The sequence below is a fragment of the Pollicipes pollicipes genome, unplaced genomic scaffold, assembly GCF_011947565.3.
Source record: "Pollicipes pollicipes isolate AB1234 unplaced genomic scaffold, Ppol_2.1 Scaffold_3447;HRSCAF=4054_pilon_pilon_pilon, whole genome shotgun sequence".
Classification (NCBI taxonomy): Eukaryota; Metazoa; Arthropoda; class Thecostraca; order Pollicipedomorpha; family Pollicipedidae; genus Pollicipes; species Pollicipes pollicipes.
Window position 1 is genome coordinate 25,183,853 of NW_023596297.1, and position 18,237 is coordinate 25,202,089.

The window sequence follows — 18,237 nt, forward strand, 5'->3', positions numbered from 1 at the left end:
GAGGTGAAAACATCGCAGTTTGTATTGTTATTCGTAGCGAAGGAAACAAAAAAGCACCGCCTTCGTACTTGAAAATCAGCGCAGACAAACTCATGGGCTAACAGTCGCCAGTGTTCGGCGTCGCAGTCGTTAACGCGCTTATGTTCCTGCCGAACGCCTTCAGTTAGAATGTTTGCGAGTGGTTTCACAAGAATTGCTGGGACGAGGGTCTTTAGTGAGGCTGAATATTTTGCGAAGTGATGTAGCGCTGTGGTTTGGTTCTTATGCGTCGTGCAGATACATGATTCCTTAACTTCTATTTATTCCGTAGTTGCGATCAAGGTGAATGGTACCCAGTAGCAGGTCCAGGGGCACTACACGGAGCTACTGAATGTCCTGGATCGCTGCGCATCGGCTACCCATGACACAGACTGGCAATGATAATCAGATCGCTGCGCATCGGCTACCCATGACCAGACTGGCAATGGTAATTAGATCGCTGCGCATCGGCTACCCATGGCAATGGTAACCAGATCGCTGCGTATCGGCTACCCATGACACAGACTGGTAATGGTAATCAAAGACATTAAAACGCCTGTATAAGTTGAATGCCTTATTATCTAAGCTGAAGGCCGTATCATCAACGAGATGGAGAACCAGACGAGAACCAGTCTACCACTGCTTGACCTTGCCTTCTTAGGCTGGTACGGGTAGCCTGCTAGCTTGACGTAACAACCCCCTCCCCCGTTTCCGTGATGTCCCAGTTCGACAGCGCTCTAAAGTTCCACTCCGTGCGTAAAGCCGCTGCTGGGTCCTTGCATCGGGAGTGATCGGATCGAGCTGGTTGGTTTGAACTCAGTGGCGTTGTTTGGAGATCGTCGGTAAGAGACAGTACCTAGTGAGCATAACTCAAGTAACTCGTAAGTAACTCAAGTAAGATCGACACACTGTTTTGTCTGACGGACAAAAAGAAGTCGTGTGTAGCCACAATAAGGATTGCTTTCAACAACACGCCAAATGCACGCGTGAGCACTCCAGCAAGCCAGTGGAGACAGATAATACTTGTAGAACATCGTGGGGACTCCCAAAAGTGCGGAAATCTGCTACTAGCCTGGGTGTGAAATTCGGAGCTTCCCACAATCGGTAACCAGTGAAGTCAAATTAATTGTCTCAAAATTGCCTGGCTGTAAATGGCACTGTCGGCATGGGCTGAGATGGGTATGACTGCGGCGTTCTGTTGGCACTTCCATTTTCAGGCCATCCGACTCGGATGACGCGTTTGCGTGTTGGTAAAACTATCACGTATCCTGACTCGACGATCTATCAAATAAGGTGGCTATCGGGGAACATCAACGGGCCTTCATTGGATACCAAAAGCCAGTGATACCGCCCTTGGTATTCAAGCGTGGTTCTGGCTCTGGTATACATTATCTAAAAGCTGTTGGGAGCAAATTGTTACACGATAAGGGACGTGCCTAGCAAAAACACGTCTAAAATTAAATCCTTCCGGTGGTGAGATAGGTGGCAACGCTATCATACGGTGCCAACGACACATCCAATGGCATGGCAGGGGTGTGAAAAGGGCGTGGATAGTCCAAACGTGCACAGAATGTTGTAAAGGGAAACCTCATCGTATGGTTTATGGCTCAATCATGTCATTGCTTAAAGTATTTGGATATCATATTGCGGTCAGTTGAGCTTTGTTTGTGCTTCGTTTGATAATGACACACACCCTATTGATGACGCCGCGGGAAAGCTTTTTTGTCTTTTAGAAAATATAGAAGAAAAATGATTTCTTCTCCCCTTTTCGTGCTTTTTATCTCGACCCGATGAAAAAGAGCAAACAGTAACCTTAATAAACACTTAAATTAAGTCCACTGTGAAACTTAACGTGCTAGAAATGCGCAGTGCGCTTCTGGATATATGTTCATACACCTGATAAAACCATTGCAATATTCCAATCGGATAACCAGCAGAACAACGTTTTAATGAGACGCATTGTTCTAATTAGTTACCTAAACGAAAAAGACAGGTCCTGAATATTTGGGGCATGATACAAATCTGAACATCGTGAGTCCCAAACCTCAATGATCAATGCTTATCAGTTAAATGCTCCCACAGTGAAGACTGCACATGTAAGGACTCTTGATCTTTTCAGCAATCAATGTCAAGACCGTGTCTACTACGATCAACTGTAAGCTGGCCCAGCAGCTTTGCGAAAAGGACCGCGCCTGTCACTCCATCACTTCGATCATCCCCAGACTCTGCGGCCAAGAACTGGGTAGGTACCCGGCGTACTGTTCTACGATTGTGTGGCATTGATATAATGATGTTTTTGGATGTACGTATAATATGCGCCGTTTGTTTCCTGTTGATATCTAGAACCATGGAAATTTAATACCACTAGATCCGAAACGACTATGTCCAGAGTGTGCTTGGCCAAAGAGGGACGTCGTACATTGCATTAAACTAAGTCGATAAGCATAAGCCGCCGGGGTATGGCTTAATGTTAACAGCTACGACGTAATCAAATGAACCGTTGATTTCAGCTGATGAGCGCATGCTTTTCACAAAAGGGAGCTTTCGGGTTGGGTTATTCGTGACTAGCTCGGTTTGCTTTAGTTTGTCCAGCTTGCCTGCGAGTCCACACCATTTTACACCTGATGACTCTCTTTCGATTGCACACGTCTTGTAGTAGTTTGACATCGGATCAGGTGCTGCCAATCTAGTGGCATTGGATACCTGTGTGTAGAACAACATTGCTACGTTCAAAACTAAAGGAGAGTTAGCTACGTATGTACCGCTGTTCACCTGGTATCTGCATGCTTGATGGTATAATGCGTATGTGTAATCTTAAGTTCAAGGTTGTTGCGTGATCTGCGATGGACGGATTTGCATTTTAGCTATTCTTATTTTTTCATTCATTTCATTCATATCATTAGCTATTATTTAGCTATCATATAGCATACAGCATTTAGCACGGACCGATCGCTGTTTGCCTGGTATGGTATTTTGCGATGATAGAGCTGGATGACGCTGTCGACATGGTGCTGACGATGTCGTCTGAGCATTGCCTGGTGTCACTTGACACCAGTATGACTGTACTGTGTTTCAGTGTCCTGCTCGACGGTGACGGTCACCAAGTGTCGAGCAGCTCTCAGGACACTGGTGGCGTTTCAGTTCTTCCAGCCCACCTGTCTGTGTAAGGAACCTCGCTTGGATCCAGAGTGCAACAAGTACAGGAACCTGGTGTTCGACCACCCCTGCTTCAGCGTCAAGCTCAAAGGTAATGCCAGTATCAGGGAGTCATTGGACAGAACATTGGACCTTACAAAGCTATTCAAAAGAAGTTTCGTATAGCGTTTTACAACGTTATAAGCTTGCACAGCTTCTTGCTTGTCAGGTTGGAACGTTTGAATTGCTCTCAATGTGCGCCCTTTTCATTCTTGCAGTCTCAAGAACGATGACGTTGCTCGGCCTCGTCCGCGCTGCGGTTTTAGATCGAGATGACAGTTTTCGTTTAGGATTAAATCGCTCGCTGGATCTCTTCTGTTGACTTCCGTTATCCGTATTTTTCGCTTTGCAGACAAGGACCCGTACCCGGTTCACGCGCTGCCCACATGTGGGTATGCCCTTAACGCCTGTCGGCAGCAGCCCGAATGTTCAAGCGTGTACGAGAATTACATCAAGTCGTGTCGCTTCGAAGCAGGCACGTGTCGCATGGCAAACAGGTGAGACGAGCCTGACCTAACCTAGTCAGGGGTACTCTGCGGCACGAGCAGTGGGGTGCCATGAGAAGGAGCCCTTCCATCAAGCCGCAAACTGCTTGGATGTATGCTGCGTTATCAAGTTTGGTGAGAATACTTTCTGGTTATGTGGGCCTAAGTGATCAGGTTCCAAACGTTAAGTGCATGCCTATCGTCACTTTGTGGTCGTCAGTGCTCCTACCCCGCGATGAAGCATCGGCTTCAAAGCTACCAGTACTCAGTGCCTTCAGATCTCCTCAAGCACACACCTTGAACCACCTTGAACCACCTAGATACCTCTTCTAAGGAAGAGGTCACTGGTGTTCATTTCGGATCACTGACCTTATTGACCTCCAGAAGGTCAAAGTGACAGAAAGCCTTTGAAAGTGTGTTGATATTTGAATTTCGGTAAGTGTCACGGTCCACGCTAGGCGGTATTTTATTAAAACAATAGCTTCATCGCATCATTTTAGGTCAGTGATCTCCACCTTTCATCAAGCCCAAATAAGATGCCTGTTGACGTCTCTGTTGTGAAAAAAATCGAAATGAGCGTCAAAAGCAACCCTACGAAACACGTTCTCCGGTAAAAGGACGGTTTGGTTTGACCACGGTCAGATCTTTATACCTGACTCAAGGCCAAGCAAACTAGTCGTAGTCCTGAATCCAATTACCCGATTTCTGGAGAAACTATCTCAAAGATGCAAGGCTTCATCTAATGGTCTTTTCTCGCATCGGATTGAACGATTCCCTAAGGAAATTCCTCGCTCACAGTCATGGTCTGACCCCGACCTGTCATAGGTCAGCGATCTTACAGCGGGCAGCTAATTTGTACACAAAAAGATTGGCTATTCAATTTTCTACAGCCGCGCAAAGCTTAGCGTCGCTGCTACGCACCGTTCTGCAGTTATTTTTGACAAGCCTGCGCCAATTGGCCATTCCCAAGCCCGTGTCAAGAACCACGACATACACGTGGTGAGCGTATGTCGCGCATATGCGTATGCCGTCATAAGTGCATAGATGTGTTTGTGTGTACGCTTGTGAATGCGCATGCATGTTTAGGTATATATATATATATATATATATATATATATATATATTATATATATATATGTATATATATATATAAATATAAATATAATATATATATATATATATATATATATATATATATTAGATATATAGAGAGAGAGGGAGAGAGGAGATGATATATATATATATATGTATTATACATATATTATAATATATATATAGATATATATATCTCTCTCTCTCTCTCTCTCTCTCTCTCTCTCTCTCCTCTCTCTCTCCTCTCTCTCTCTCTCTCTCTCTCTCTCTCTCTATGGCTATCTTTGAACTCGTTAGAGTTCATAGATAGCTGTTTGTCTCATTAATATTGCGTTGACATAAAGTGTATGTGCCGACTCCATAACTGAATGGCTTCCAAGCTCAAAGCGCTTCTGAGTGATCTCCAACCCTTGATGAGGTTTACATGGAGGCCATGCGATGACAAACACGCACTACGCCCCTCGCTAGATCATAACACCAGAAATATAGGTTGGCACGGTCGTTATAACGTCGTGTTATCATTGTACAACGGATATCGGTGGCACTTGAATTCAATATTAAGTGTCCTTGTGTGCCATCTTTACCGAGATAAGTCCATGAAACATTTGCAAACGCGTGCCAATCCATCGGAATTTATTAGTATGGCGTGCTGGAGCTGTTATTTCATTCATTTCATTTGAGCAATTTGTTTTATGCACGGTTTTGATTGCAATTGGAACATCGAGTTGACACCAACCTGCACAACCTCTGAGTCTCGTGTGTCTGATAGGTTCTTGCTATGCACGGCAGAACTAGACCGCAATGCGTGGCATTTTTACCAACATTTGCGCCATAGCGTATCATCATTGGCGGATGTCTATAAATTCTGTAACGTCACTTCGGCTCACCGAACCGATCATCGACATATATGGAGCACGACCTGAATCGATCGTGTCTAGCTTGCCATTCAGCCGGGGGGGGGGGGGGGCACTCCGGCCTATTCCATTAGCATCAGCGCTTGATTTGTTGACTGGATGAGGCCTGATCCATGCAGTGCACAATACTGAACATTTACTCTCACAAAACAAGATGTTATCACTGTACGTCAGGTAGAGGTTAGAGGGCTGGGGGCTGCTGTTATAGGTAAAACAATGTTGTTTTTTGTATACGCAATCTCAGAGAAGAAGATGGTGGAACACCATCAGTAAATTGTGTCGTCCATGCAAGCTACGCTGTACGCCATATCTCATGTAATCATTTTGACTTAAACACAACGGGAATTACAAAACGTTTGCACTTTATATGATGGCGATTACACATCAACTGTAGGTTATTTGATAAATTCTAGTTTTATCGTGCGCACAAAAAGCGCGTTTGACTAAGATTAACTGCGGTGATCAGGCTTAACACATCGATCCTATTATATATCTCGAAGTTTATCACACAAAGGTCATTTCCAATCACTAGATCACATTGTTTTACATGGTGGCTTTGGAACCATTATCCTTGGTATGCATAGCTCTTACAAATACTTTTGCTTTGCCACTTCCGTAAAGCCGTTTAAACTCACGGCTTATTAGGTGCTATAGGTCTTGGTCAGTTGTCAGTTGGCCATCAGTCTTCTTACCCTAGCGCGGCTTCTTGGACTAGATTATACATGTTCGCCACATAGGGGTGTGCGCTGCATTATGCCATCTCAGCTACAGCAACAGCACTTCGTTTATTAAATGGAGACATAAAAATTGGGAAAGCTAGCCTGCCTCACCCCACTCCCTGCCTTCCCACCTGAGTCAGACCCAGTAGTCATCCCCAGATAAAGCACTCTCTCCATGCATATCTAACTTTTCGTCTTTGAAAACCACTTATGTTCGAATTTAACACTTTTGAAATTTCCGTTAATAAACCTGTTAGTCAACTCCCATCGTGTAATCGCTCTTGGCATTACATCATCCGCATACCTCGCATACCTCGCATACCTCGGATACCTCGGATACCTCGGATCACCCGTCTCGTGCTGGCTATCGGCGCCTTACCGAGCCTCACGACCACATACGTGCTCCAGCCAGCGGGCGTAGCTCACGCCGTCGACGGGCACCCACTCGGTGGCCGGCTAGTGACGGTCGAGCAACGTCCGAGAGCGGCCGGTCGACCAGTCGGCCACAGCGGCTGCACGCGCCACCGACCGTCAACAATTCCATCAGCCGCCCTACGGACGTCCGGGCTGGACCAGAACGGCGCCACTCCAGCCGCCTTTGGCCGGCAGACACGCCTCTCCCTGCGGTCGTCCTGACCAGACCATGACGGCGTCGCTCCAGCCGCCTCTGACCGGCAGACACGCCCCCCCCCCCCCCCCCCACCCCCTGCGGTCGTCCGAGCCAAACCAGAACGGCGTTGCTCCAGCCGCCTCTGGCCGTCAGACACGCCCCACCCCGCGGACGTCCGGATCAGGCCATAACGGCGTCGCTCCAGCCGCCTCTGACCGGCAGATACGCCCCCACCCCCTGCGGTCGTCCGGGCCGGGCCGGGACGGCGTCGCTCCAGCCGCCTCTGACCGGCAGGCACGCCCCCCACCCCCTGCGGTCGTCCGGGTCGGACCAGAACGGCGTCGCTCCAGCCGCCTCTGATCGGCAGGCGCGCCTCTCCCCGCCCCGCCCCGCTACCAAACCCGCGCAGCAGCGGCCCGGGTGTCGTCAGATCGGACTATGCTGCGCGCAGGAGGCGATTTTGAGGCATTCTCTATGCGCTTCGCATAACCATGATCTGCACTGGCGTTTGAGGCGGTGTCTCAGCCTCGGTGTATCTGTGCCAGTTCAGTCGGCTCTGGGTGCGGCCTGGACACGCTGTTGACGGCGTTTCCGGCCGATACGCGGCCGGTGGCGCGTGTCGGCGCGGGCCTGATGAGTCCGGTGCCAGCCGGTGGCGGCGCGGCCGGCCGCCGCCGGCACCGACACGGCTCGCGGCTGGTCGCCTGCTAAATGGCGGGCATTACGCGCGGCGCTGACAACGCTGCCAGCTCGGTTTAGTTCGCCGCCCGGTTCGGGAAGTCGTGCGTGGCGTCAGCGCCGAGCTTCCGACAGCTCCTGAGCTTCCGAGTGGCTCCGAGCTTCCGAAAGCTTTTGAGCTTCCGAGTAGCTCCCGGTCACACGGGTCGATTGGTGTGCGAGGGCTTTTGTCGGCGATGCGGCCACGCAGAATGAAGGCTTCTGTCGGCGATGCTGCCGCGCATAATGAAGGCTTCTGTCGACGATACTGCCACGCAGAATGAAGGCTTCTGTCGGCGATGCTGCCGCGCATAATGAAGGCTTCTGTCGACGATACTGCCACGCAGAATGAAGGCTTCTGTCGGCGATACTGCCACGCATAATAAAGGCTTCTGTCGACGATGCTGCCGCGCAGAATGACAGCGGTGTCAACGGAGATTGAAGCTCCTAGAGCTAGTCAAACAGGACCTGATCAGTCGTCATGACAACTCAGAGAGCCACATCTCATGTTACAAGGTTGTGTATTCACCAACAGCTCATGAACAGTTTACGGACTGATATCCATTTATATTTGTGTTCGTTTTGGGACTCAATCACTGGCCGGGCAGCTGTTCGTGAACACGATTGTTTACGAACAGTTCGTTCGTGTCACTTCATATGTTATGAAATTGGCCAACACAGAGTGTCTTGTATATACATATATATATATATATATATATATATATATATATATATATATATATATCGTGCAGTATCATTAAGTATCTCGATTTCCATCGAAATTGATGGATGGATGTTCTTCCTTTCAGCCCATCCTGTTTTAAGGCGTGGAATGACTTGAAACTGAGCCCAGTGTTTGGCTGCATTTGCCCAAATCTGCACGAGGCGAACTGTGACAGCATATTTGAGACGGTCCACAAGAACCCGTGTGTCGGTAAGTCCATTCAGGTTCAGTCAGTAGTGTGGCTACGACACCTGTCTCGAATCGAAACCTTCATTGCTAGGCACCACTTATACTCTGTAGGAAATGCTGGCATCGCTGCAGTGCTTTCTTCGTTATAATGAATAAGAGAATGTAACGCAGCGTTACATTCTCGTTTTGTCTAAGGTAAGCTGAAACGCATTCAAAACAGCGTAAATGCGTATCTCCAAAGTATTAATGCTGTGATGGTGCCTCGTTATCGGTACGTAGGTGTAATGTCAAGCCGCGTGGCAGTAAAAATCGTGTTGCCTAGAATGTCACCCCACCTCGGCGCAATGAAAAAATTGTACCCCTTGTGTGCCTACACTGTCCCTATGTACTGAAGTGACTGCTGCGATTAGCATGTCACCAAACTCATTTTGTACCCAATGGCTTCATGCAGCTCCATGATAATTGCGCTTGAATCAGCTCCGTGCGACCTGTCAGCCATCGCACGTGAAATGAGCAGATGGTGGTTTTGTTTCAGACCGCCTGCCCCGGCACCAGACCAGCACCACCCGGCACCATTCGCACATGTGGGCACACCGCCTTCTGCACGCAGCACCAGGCACCCTTTGGGGGCCACTGCCATCCGTCCCCCGTCCAGGCCCTGCTGACCCCGCCGCCAGCACCATTCCCAGCACAAGGATCGTACCACCCGTCCCCCGTCCCCGCCCGGCTGTCCCCGCTCCCGGCATCCCTGCACGCACCCCCGCTGCAGCCGGCAGCCCCGGCCCTCGGCGGCCGGCCGCCTCGTCACCGTTCAGTGTTTCAGTGGACGGTCTGGGCGGCGCCAACGCCAGCCGACGCCGCGTCGACCCGCTGCTGGTGGCGCCGCTGTTTGACATGAGCTCTGAGCGGCCGCAGCCGTCCAGCATGGAGCGGACGCTGCATGGACACCACTACGAACAGGGGCACAACTCCATCCCCGGGCGTCATCAGACTTCCACGCGTGAGTGGAATTGACACGCTGGCGCGCTGGAACAGGCCTTTGTATTGTAATATTCACCTATTCTTCGCTGATGGGCTCGGTCAATTCTTGAGCTGTGGGTTGGATAAAATATGCAATAAGTTTGCAATCTTAGGCTACCCTCGACTCCTGATGCGGCATCGCAAATGAAATCCTTTTAAAGGCACAGCCTCATAAATATTGGTCTCATTTCGTGTCCATTCCATTTTCTCGCGAACTATGCATGACAACGGCCCCACAAACAACCAGAAAATGCCGCACTGTGTTACACCGTGCCTACTGCGGTAAGTTATGTTGTACCTGACAATAGCCTAATGTGAGAAGCAGAAGCACATTGGCAGATTGACGATTTACTTTAAATTCCACCAAGTCGAGATGGGATGGAATTTATGCAACGCCTCTCGCGAAAACTCATCGCGAGTGCATCATGTTCGGTTATAAAATGGAGATCGTGGTAGGAGAAACAAGGAAGGACGATTCAGAAGGCATCCGGATGATTGACAGTGCAAATATGGCGTCCACACCGCACCGCTAGACTGCACCGCAAGACACGTCGTGTGGTGTATTGCGGTGCAGCATACATCACTTGACCGGACGTTGGCTGGCCATCCGTCGCCCGCATCACTCTGGGCACGCATTGCCACTGGCTTGATGGATTGCGGACATAACAGTACACGGATGTTTAAAACCAGATTGCCTGTTGAAGTCACCTATCAGAAAGACCCTAAGCACAGACGTGCCGTAACTAACAGGTATTTGAAAAGAAGTTCCCTCCAAGGGATATAACAGCACACACGATAGACCTAATGCTATTCGTGTGTTTGAGTCATCCGTGAAGAGCTTAGTAAGTCGGTTTACCATCACAAATCACGACTGCGATGCAGTGGTCAAAAAGACCACAGGATTATATCAGAAAATTGCTGTTTTTTTGTCAAACCGTTGTGTCGATTTCTTTCGAGCGGCAGCCGTCTTCCGCGGATCCATCGCTTCTGTGCTACCTGGGTCTCCCCCTTCTCCCTTCTCCACTGCCCTTGCTTCTTTCAGTTCAAAGATGTAAGAAAACTTAGCAAGTCAAAGCATTCCAAGGATGTCGTGGGTTCAGATATCTAGTATGAGCCGCAAACATAACGTTGAACCGCTTACCCAGACACAACGAAGACGGCCCACAGAACCTTCCGCGTTGTATCATAGCTCTCATTCGAGCTCCTCTGACCGCTGGCAGCTACATCACACCATAACTCATTGGACTGCTCTATATGGCGTTTCCTGTTCACAAGGCTATGCCGGCGATGAGCTTTTCGCACCAGGTTTGGCATATTCTACAAGTGCAGTTTAGGTTATCACAATTGTAGCTACGCAAAATAAGACCTCTCGTAAGCGGTGACGTTCTAATGCCAGATGGCGAGTAAATCCTTTAGGATGTTGAGAACAATGAGCAACTAAATGGAAACGCAGAACGGCTCAAAACAAGAGGACGAATAGACAGAAGGTTAGAAAGTCAGCGCGTCACCAAAAGCGGAAAATGCTGTGCTGTCCCGACATCATATTTCGCATTTAAACGGGGTCGCATGACAAATCCACATGCATTTGTGTGGCTGTTCCAGATCACCACGTGACCGGGGTCACCAGCGTTCCTGGAGACGACGTATTCCAGTCCTCCTGCCACACCGCTCTGGACAACTGCCTGCAGGACGACTCCTGCAGCGCCCGGCTGGAGCCGGTGCTGGCCGACTGTGACGAGACGGCCTGCAGCCGGCACCTGTGCATGCAGCGGCTGCAGCAGTTCTACGCTCAGGCCGACAGCGTGCTCGTCATGGACGCCGCCTTCTGTGTCTGTCGGTGAGAGACGATCGGGACCCTGGAAAATTGTTGAGCAGTGACGGTTTTAGACAAGCACTGCTGGAGCTTTATGGCTGCCAAACGATAAACACCCTTAAAAGGGATGTTCCACATTTGGTGATGCTGAAACAAGCATCAGATATGCTGAAATAAGCTCACTTATAACTATCGGTATACTTTTCAGTAAAGTTGACTGCTCTGGACAACACAATTTCCCTGTTTAGTGAATATGTTCCTCAATGCGTCATTGTTTGATTGCGTCATCGTACGCTGCACAACACTGCTTGAGAGCCAATTGACAGCCGGTTTATCTGGAAATCGTACTCACTAACGCCAGATATGAACGACTCGACAATTGCATTTTTGGCCTTCATCGCCGCATGGCTAATGAATGACAGAATTTGAATAAGGTTATTATGACGTCGTGGATATCTGTGTGACCTTGTCTATATATAAATAATCTCTCTGAAATAGTCTGCACGTCTTCGCGGCTGTGGGGCTTAGAAACTAGAAGGGTTTAGGTCTTAAAAAAGGTTCGGCTGTACGCTACACCGACTGGTCTTTTAGATGGCTATTCCAGTTCAAACCCATATACAAATGTGGAACGCTTCCTTTAATCTCGGCTATTTTCTTGAATAATAATGTTGCATGCATTCAGGAGTACGCATTGTAGAATGCAGCCCCTCCGTTACTGTGTCTACATAGCTATGTCGTCGTGTAAGCCCGCCTGTATCTGTGCTTCTCTCATGGCATATTTCATTTTTCCCCATATGCGTACATACCTTACGCATCCATAGCACTGCGCCGGATATCTATCCAGTCCCATTCAGCTCAGCATTTTTAGGCCGTAAGCGCGTGGTCCACCGGTGCAAGTCGTGTTACAAGCTTCACAAGCTTTGTTCCTGACTGAAATTCGGTCGACTGACCAATGCATCGTGAGCGAGCTCAGAGCAGTCGAGTGCGGTCGGTATATGCAGCTGATGCCCTGCGTATGCAGGCGCTCTGCGGACGGCGAGGGCCGCTGCTTGCGTGCCATGGAGCGGCTGCACCCGACGTGCGCGCGCCAGCCGGAGGGCAGCGCCGTGCCCGGCTGCGACAGTGTGGCGCACCGCTGCCAGCGGCGGCCGGACGCCGGCTGTCGGCTGCGGCTGGAGCAGTACGAGCAGGCGTGCGCTGTGGACGCGCTGACCCAGCGCTGTGCTGGGCCGACGGCCGACTGTCGGCGCGCCCTGCTGGCCGTGCTGGGCACCCAGCTGCACAGCCGCTGCGCCTGCCGTGGCAGCAGCGCCGCCGCCCAGCACAGCTGCCAGGACTGGGAGCGTCTGCTCTGGGCAAACCCCTGTGTCGGTACGTCACTGCGTCACTGGTGCGAGGGAAATGTGTCTGGGCTGATGCTTCGTTCAATGTGTCATTCCACTGCACCTACTTTAAAAATGAAAATAAACCGGCGAAACTTTTGTAAGTGGAGCTTCGCTAGATGTGGTCGCTTTGGTTCGTGTTGAGAGATGTCCAGCCAAGTTAATTGGTTCCTGTCCTTATTAGTGGAAAGTCTGCTGTGCTCCGACAGTGAGGGGCAAACGAGACTCAGATGATTTGCCCTCGTCGACTGCAGTGTTCACGACAGCTGAGTCTGCATTGATGAGGGCTTTTCCAGCAGCGATCTGTAAATAGCGTTTATCGGATGCTTTCCCCGGACACTGGAGATGGTGATACAGATCCATTGTCCTCCTGTACTGGAGAACATTATTGACAAGCGCTGGCCCTTTCCGGCAGTGGAGGCACAGCGAGAGTTTCACCAGCAACGGATGACCAGCCTCGGGCCAGGGGGAGGCGACGACGACGATCCCAGCGCCCGCCGGACTCCGCCCCCGCCCCCGCCGCCCCCGCAGGCCGAGAGCCCGGCGCACCGTGTCTCCACCGCCGGCACGACCACCACCACCACCACTACCACCACCACGACCACAACTACCACCGTCACCACCACCACCACCACGGCGGCAGCCATCACGACGGCGCGGCGGCGGCCGCCTGCAGCCCCCGTGCCGACCAGCGCGCCGCCGCCTCGGCCGCCCCACTGCACCGCTCGCAGACAGGGCCACGTGCAGCGGCGCATCGCAGTGGGCTCCGGCGTGCGGGTGAGCGGACGGTGGGCCGCGCGGAGGCCAACACCTGAACCAACCGCACACCACGCCCGCTGCGGCCAATGGCATGATTCTGCCGCACCATGGTGCTGCTCCGCCCATGCTCCACTTCGCATTCGGCTTGATCTCGCATACAGCCATGCCGGCAGTTTGTTTTATTGTGCTGTCCGACTTATCCTGGCATTGTATTAGGTATTCTTTCTTTCTTTTTATTTGCACGTGCATTACTCAGCACTGACTGTCGAAGAAGGGCTGTGTAGCGCATGGAAGCTGTTTCCTATCTTTAGTTAGCCTCCGCGGGACTTATGTCCTGTACGCTGTGGGGTATGTGATGGATGCCTTTCCACCGTGCGCTGAAATGAAACGTGTACTTGCTTGAATGCCTCACGTGGGCTGTAACACTTTGCATGGCAACTTTTTAGGGAAGTGCGAGAACATTTGTGTTTATGTTCGTGTTTGCACTTGTATTTTGGTTTTGATCTTGATTTTGATTTGCATTTTATGGGTGCACGCCGTGAGGCAACTCCACACAGCATGACTTCTTTAAGTGAACAACGCTCACAAACAACACAAACGCATTAACTCCATCACGCATGGCAATATGAACAGAGTAGTCAGTCACCTTATCGGTACCTTGCTGCCTCCGCATCACACGGTTTCGAACCTCGATCATTAAAAACGCGTCGCGTCCATCGCCCGAGGAGTCGCCGGCAGATCATTACATGCAGTCACGATCGGGTAATTAAACCTCCGCCTTCCGGACTCGGAGCGTGTCGAGGGAGTCGCGAGACGATCACAGTGTCTAGTGGTGCGATGGTACATAACATGTCTGGCGATCTATGCCACTCTGGAGCGAGTGGCTCGAGCTCGGATGTCGTCAAAAATTTATAAGAATGGTGGAGCCGTGATAAAAGTACATATTTTTTGCTGAATGCCACTTAAGCTCCCGTAGAGCAACGCTTATCATATCTGGTCATATTGCCTTTGTCTCGGAACAACTCCGCCTGCGAAGTTTAAAAGCTTCTGAAGTCGGCCAAGTTGGGTTCTGCTGGTCTTTCCGTAAATGGTGATACAATACCATATCAGCGATACCACGAGTCCCTCAGTGGACCCCTTGCCACCAGCATCCCACACAACGGAGCTTTGGTGTCGTCAGCGTATCGAACAATGCTTGCGCCGTCTACACACGAAGACAATTTATTGGCATAAAGCGAGTACAGCGAGGGCTCCCAGAGCTGATCATTGGTGGTTATCGATAAGCCAAGGAAGCGATCGAGAAGCTGTATGCTTGACAGATGATCAGCACTCGTCTACACCAAAAAGCGTTGAATAAGAAGACACTACTGTAGTTATTGTTCTCTCTGTATGCGGTATTTAAAAAAGGGCTTGAAACATGCATTCAGATCATCTTCGGTATTAAACCAGTCATGGTATAAATTGTGAAACATCCACCCTCATTGTGCACTGAGCATGCAACAGCCCATGTTCCTAAATAATGATTTACCACAAGCTTGCATTTGATATCTTCACCTGACAACACTGGCCGTCGTTGCAGTACTATGTGCAGGACGAATCTCCGGACAAGTACCGGGTGCAGAAGGACTGCTCAGAGCTGTGTATGTGCCACGGCCGCCGCCGGCTCGTCTGCAACGTGCTCGACTGCGTGGAGAAGAAGAGCTGTCAGACAGACCTGGCCGTGTACCCGCACGGCGCGGCCCGACTGCTGCCCTTCAGGGAGGGCTGCATCTGCCACCACGGAGACTTTGTCTGCATGAGACCTTCAGCAGGTGCGTCCGTGAAGTTGTGCTGAGTTTTGATCGCGAATGCTTCAAGCTATCCGAATCGCAATGAAGCTACTGGGGTCGGACATGTTTGCAGTCTGATACTTGTGCTCGTTTGTCTTATGGGCTTGTTGGTTAGTTCGATGTGTTAACAAACGATCCTTGTTCAACAGATGAATACACTTTGCCGTTTGGCGTCTTCTTGTTCTTGGGATACAGCCGCAAGGACGAGGAGATTCTTTACCCACACACCCACAAGACGGTGGGGCGAAATACCATCCCAGAGCTTGAGCGAATACTAGAAGTGGTAATGAGCGAAGCGGGGCGAAATTTTCAGGCAAGTGACCAGTATAAGTGTGGCAAGCGACATGCATCTTGCATCCAGTGATTCACTGCTTGCTACCGTAGCTGGTCACTAAACGGCGGTTTTAGCATTCGGAACTACGCCCCATTCCCCTCAATTTCACTAATCACATTATCTATGATGGGTCCCTTACTGAACAAACGTATTGAAAAATGGCATGCAAAATGTTCTATTTCGTTTTTAAGCACGAAAACAGGCAAATTTGTGCACAGGGAAGAGGTCATACATTCATAAGGGTAGCCCAGTGCTGCAAACGGTCTCTGATATGTACTGCGCTGGCCTAATGTTCGTATAATGTTTCTATGTTCCCAATGTTTTCTCCAAATGTTCTAATGTTCTAATGTTCTCTGCATTTCAGGATTGGCCTTGCAAACTGTCCGTGAGGCAGCATTTTGAAACATCGGAAAACCTGATTATTCAAGCTAAGCTCGACGAGGTTGAGGAAATGTACAATCAAAGTTTAAGCCACGCTCTTCTGAAGAGTGAAAAGGTACATTTTTGTGCTTTTGGAGCTGATGAAACGATAACAAACCACACAATGCTCAACTAGCATCATTATTTAATGGTTGATCTGTCAAGGCCCTGCAGAGACAGAAAACACTGTGAAAGCACTAGACCTTTCTCGCCTCTCTTGTGGAAGCGAGTGTCACATGTGGTATGTGAGTGACGCATTCCCTTCTTGCTAACTGAACAGCGAGGTCGACATAGTTTGGCTGTAATTGTGTACCTGCACCTGCTCATCTTTGGAAACCAGTGATTTTAAGTCAGGTGTATTTGGAAAACTCCGCAACTCTGCATTGCCTATTAACCGCTGCGCCCTGCTGTTGAAATAAATGTGGCCGACCGGCCCACCTGCAGTTGACGTGTCGCTGTTAGCTCAGAACATTGACTCGTCCAATCCCAGCTAAATGCATTTCAATCTCCTGGCTTTTCTTAACTCCTATCGTTGCCCGGTAGCCAGGCGGCCTTCTTGGGGACCGGACGTGACACCACTCCCGCCCTCAGGTGAAGTGCACCGGTCCTCTGAGGGACATCAGCCGCATGGTCAACAACCGCGAGCCGGAGATCCTCTCGCACCCGCTGCTCTCCGTCTTCAAAATGGCAGACGTGGAGGTGACAACGCCGGACACGTCGGCCGCCTGCCCGGCCGCCGCCCTGGCCCGCGCGCCGCTGCTCGTCCTCTGCCTGCTCAGCGCGGCCCTCGCGTGACGTCACCGGCGCTGCACAGCCGCTGTCGGCGGCAGGAGCTGAGCGCCGGCTGCCGGAGCAGCGCGCCGGCGCTGCCGCTGTGGCGAACACCCCTGGCTGTGAGAGTGCTTGTGCACCGTCGTCTCGTGCGCTCCCGCTTGGACGATCCCGCGTCGTCCGCCCGGGGAGATTGCAGTGCTGAAGACGGGCGAGGCGCAGCGCTCTACTGAGTGTTCAGAGAGGCGAGGGCCTCGGTGCGGCGGCCAGAGGTCAATCGCGGCAGGACGTGGCCCCTCGCGTGCATGCATTTTGTGAGACTACGTCAGTAACCCGCAGATCCGCAATCACCAGGGAACTCCTTTGCGCGTGTGATATGTGATAGGCCTAGCCTGTGGTTGATCCATGAGCTAGCCCGGGAGCGAAGCATGTGCGCATGCGCGTGTGAGACGGTCACGTGGTTCTGGGGGGGGGGGGGGGCGTGGCTCACGTCTGGGTGACGCGGATCCCTTCAAGCTGATTCTCCGTGGCGCTGGTCACTGGCAGCTGGGCGCGGCTCCTGTGAAGTTGACTCCCAATGTCGTGGACGCTGACGCTCGTAGTTACGTCAGATGACTCGCTCAAGGGGGTTTCATTGTGTAGCGGCCGGGATGTTCGTGGTTGTTTTGGGGCTTGTTGAGAAGCTGCGTGCTTCGTTTGCGGAGCTTGATGCTGCGGCACAGATTATTGATGCCTGCTTATTATCATTTAGCTGAGAGGCAGCACTGCGTTTTAGGGTGGCTGCCTGGAGCCGTGTCTGCTGGCTCGTCTTCTAGTGCCTAGTGCCTCCGGGTCGATAGTTGAGACCGGACGGTGATGTGACCTCGACCCCGCTTCGCTGTAGGTCAGAGCAAAGGTCGGTGTGGGGCTTTTACGGTGCTGTGTTGTTCTGCACGGTGAAACACGTGGTCACACTGTACGCCCGTCAAATCACGCTCACAAATCGCTATACGGCAGCTTCAATTTATAGGTATTCTTACAAAGTAGACAAACGTTCACATACGCGTCTATCTCTGATGGCGAACGACATTGTCTGAATGTAATCACGGTAGTATGACTGGCGTTGAATTCAGCAATTGTTTTTGTTAACGATCCGTGTGACCATGGTAATGGCCCTCAATTTTTTTCATTGGGCGCTTTCCTTCTCGTGAGGAAAGTGGGACATCTTACCATATCGTGCGCTTTGGCTGTACCAAGACATTTACCT

General features: G+C 50.7%; 1 protein-coding gene across 1 annotated transcript in view; it reads left to right on the forward strand.

Moving 5' to 3' along the window:
* LOC119092339 (uncharacterized) overlaps positions 1–17,465 on the forward strand; it is a 60,256-nt gene extending 42,791 nt beyond the window's left edge. The window contains exons 4-16 of the mRNA XM_037215304.1: positions 2,138–2,260; positions 3,095–3,265; positions 3,566–3,710; positions 8,560–8,684; positions 9,199–9,663; positions 11,286–11,520; positions 12,518–12,596; positions 12,678–12,867; positions 13,294–13,655; positions 15,217–15,448; positions 15,616–15,779; positions 16,165–16,296; positions 16,812–17,465. Coding sequence (XP_037071199.1) covers positions 2,138–2,260; positions 3,095–3,265; positions 3,566–3,710; positions 8,560–8,684; positions 9,199–9,663; positions 11,286–11,520; positions 12,518–12,596; positions 12,678–12,867; positions 13,294–13,655; positions 15,217–15,448; positions 15,616–15,779; positions 16,165–16,296; positions 16,812–17,015 — 2,627 coding nt within the window. The 3' untranslated portion in view covers positions 17,016–17,465. The remainder of the gene's footprint in view (positions 1–2,137; positions 2,261–3,094; positions 3,266–3,565; positions 3,711–8,559; positions 8,685–9,198; positions 9,664–11,285; positions 11,521–12,517; positions 12,597–12,677; positions 12,868–13,293; positions 13,656–15,216; positions 15,449–15,615; positions 15,780–16,164; positions 16,297–16,811) is intronic.
* The last annotated feature ends 772 nt before the right edge of the window (positions 17,466–18,237 follow it).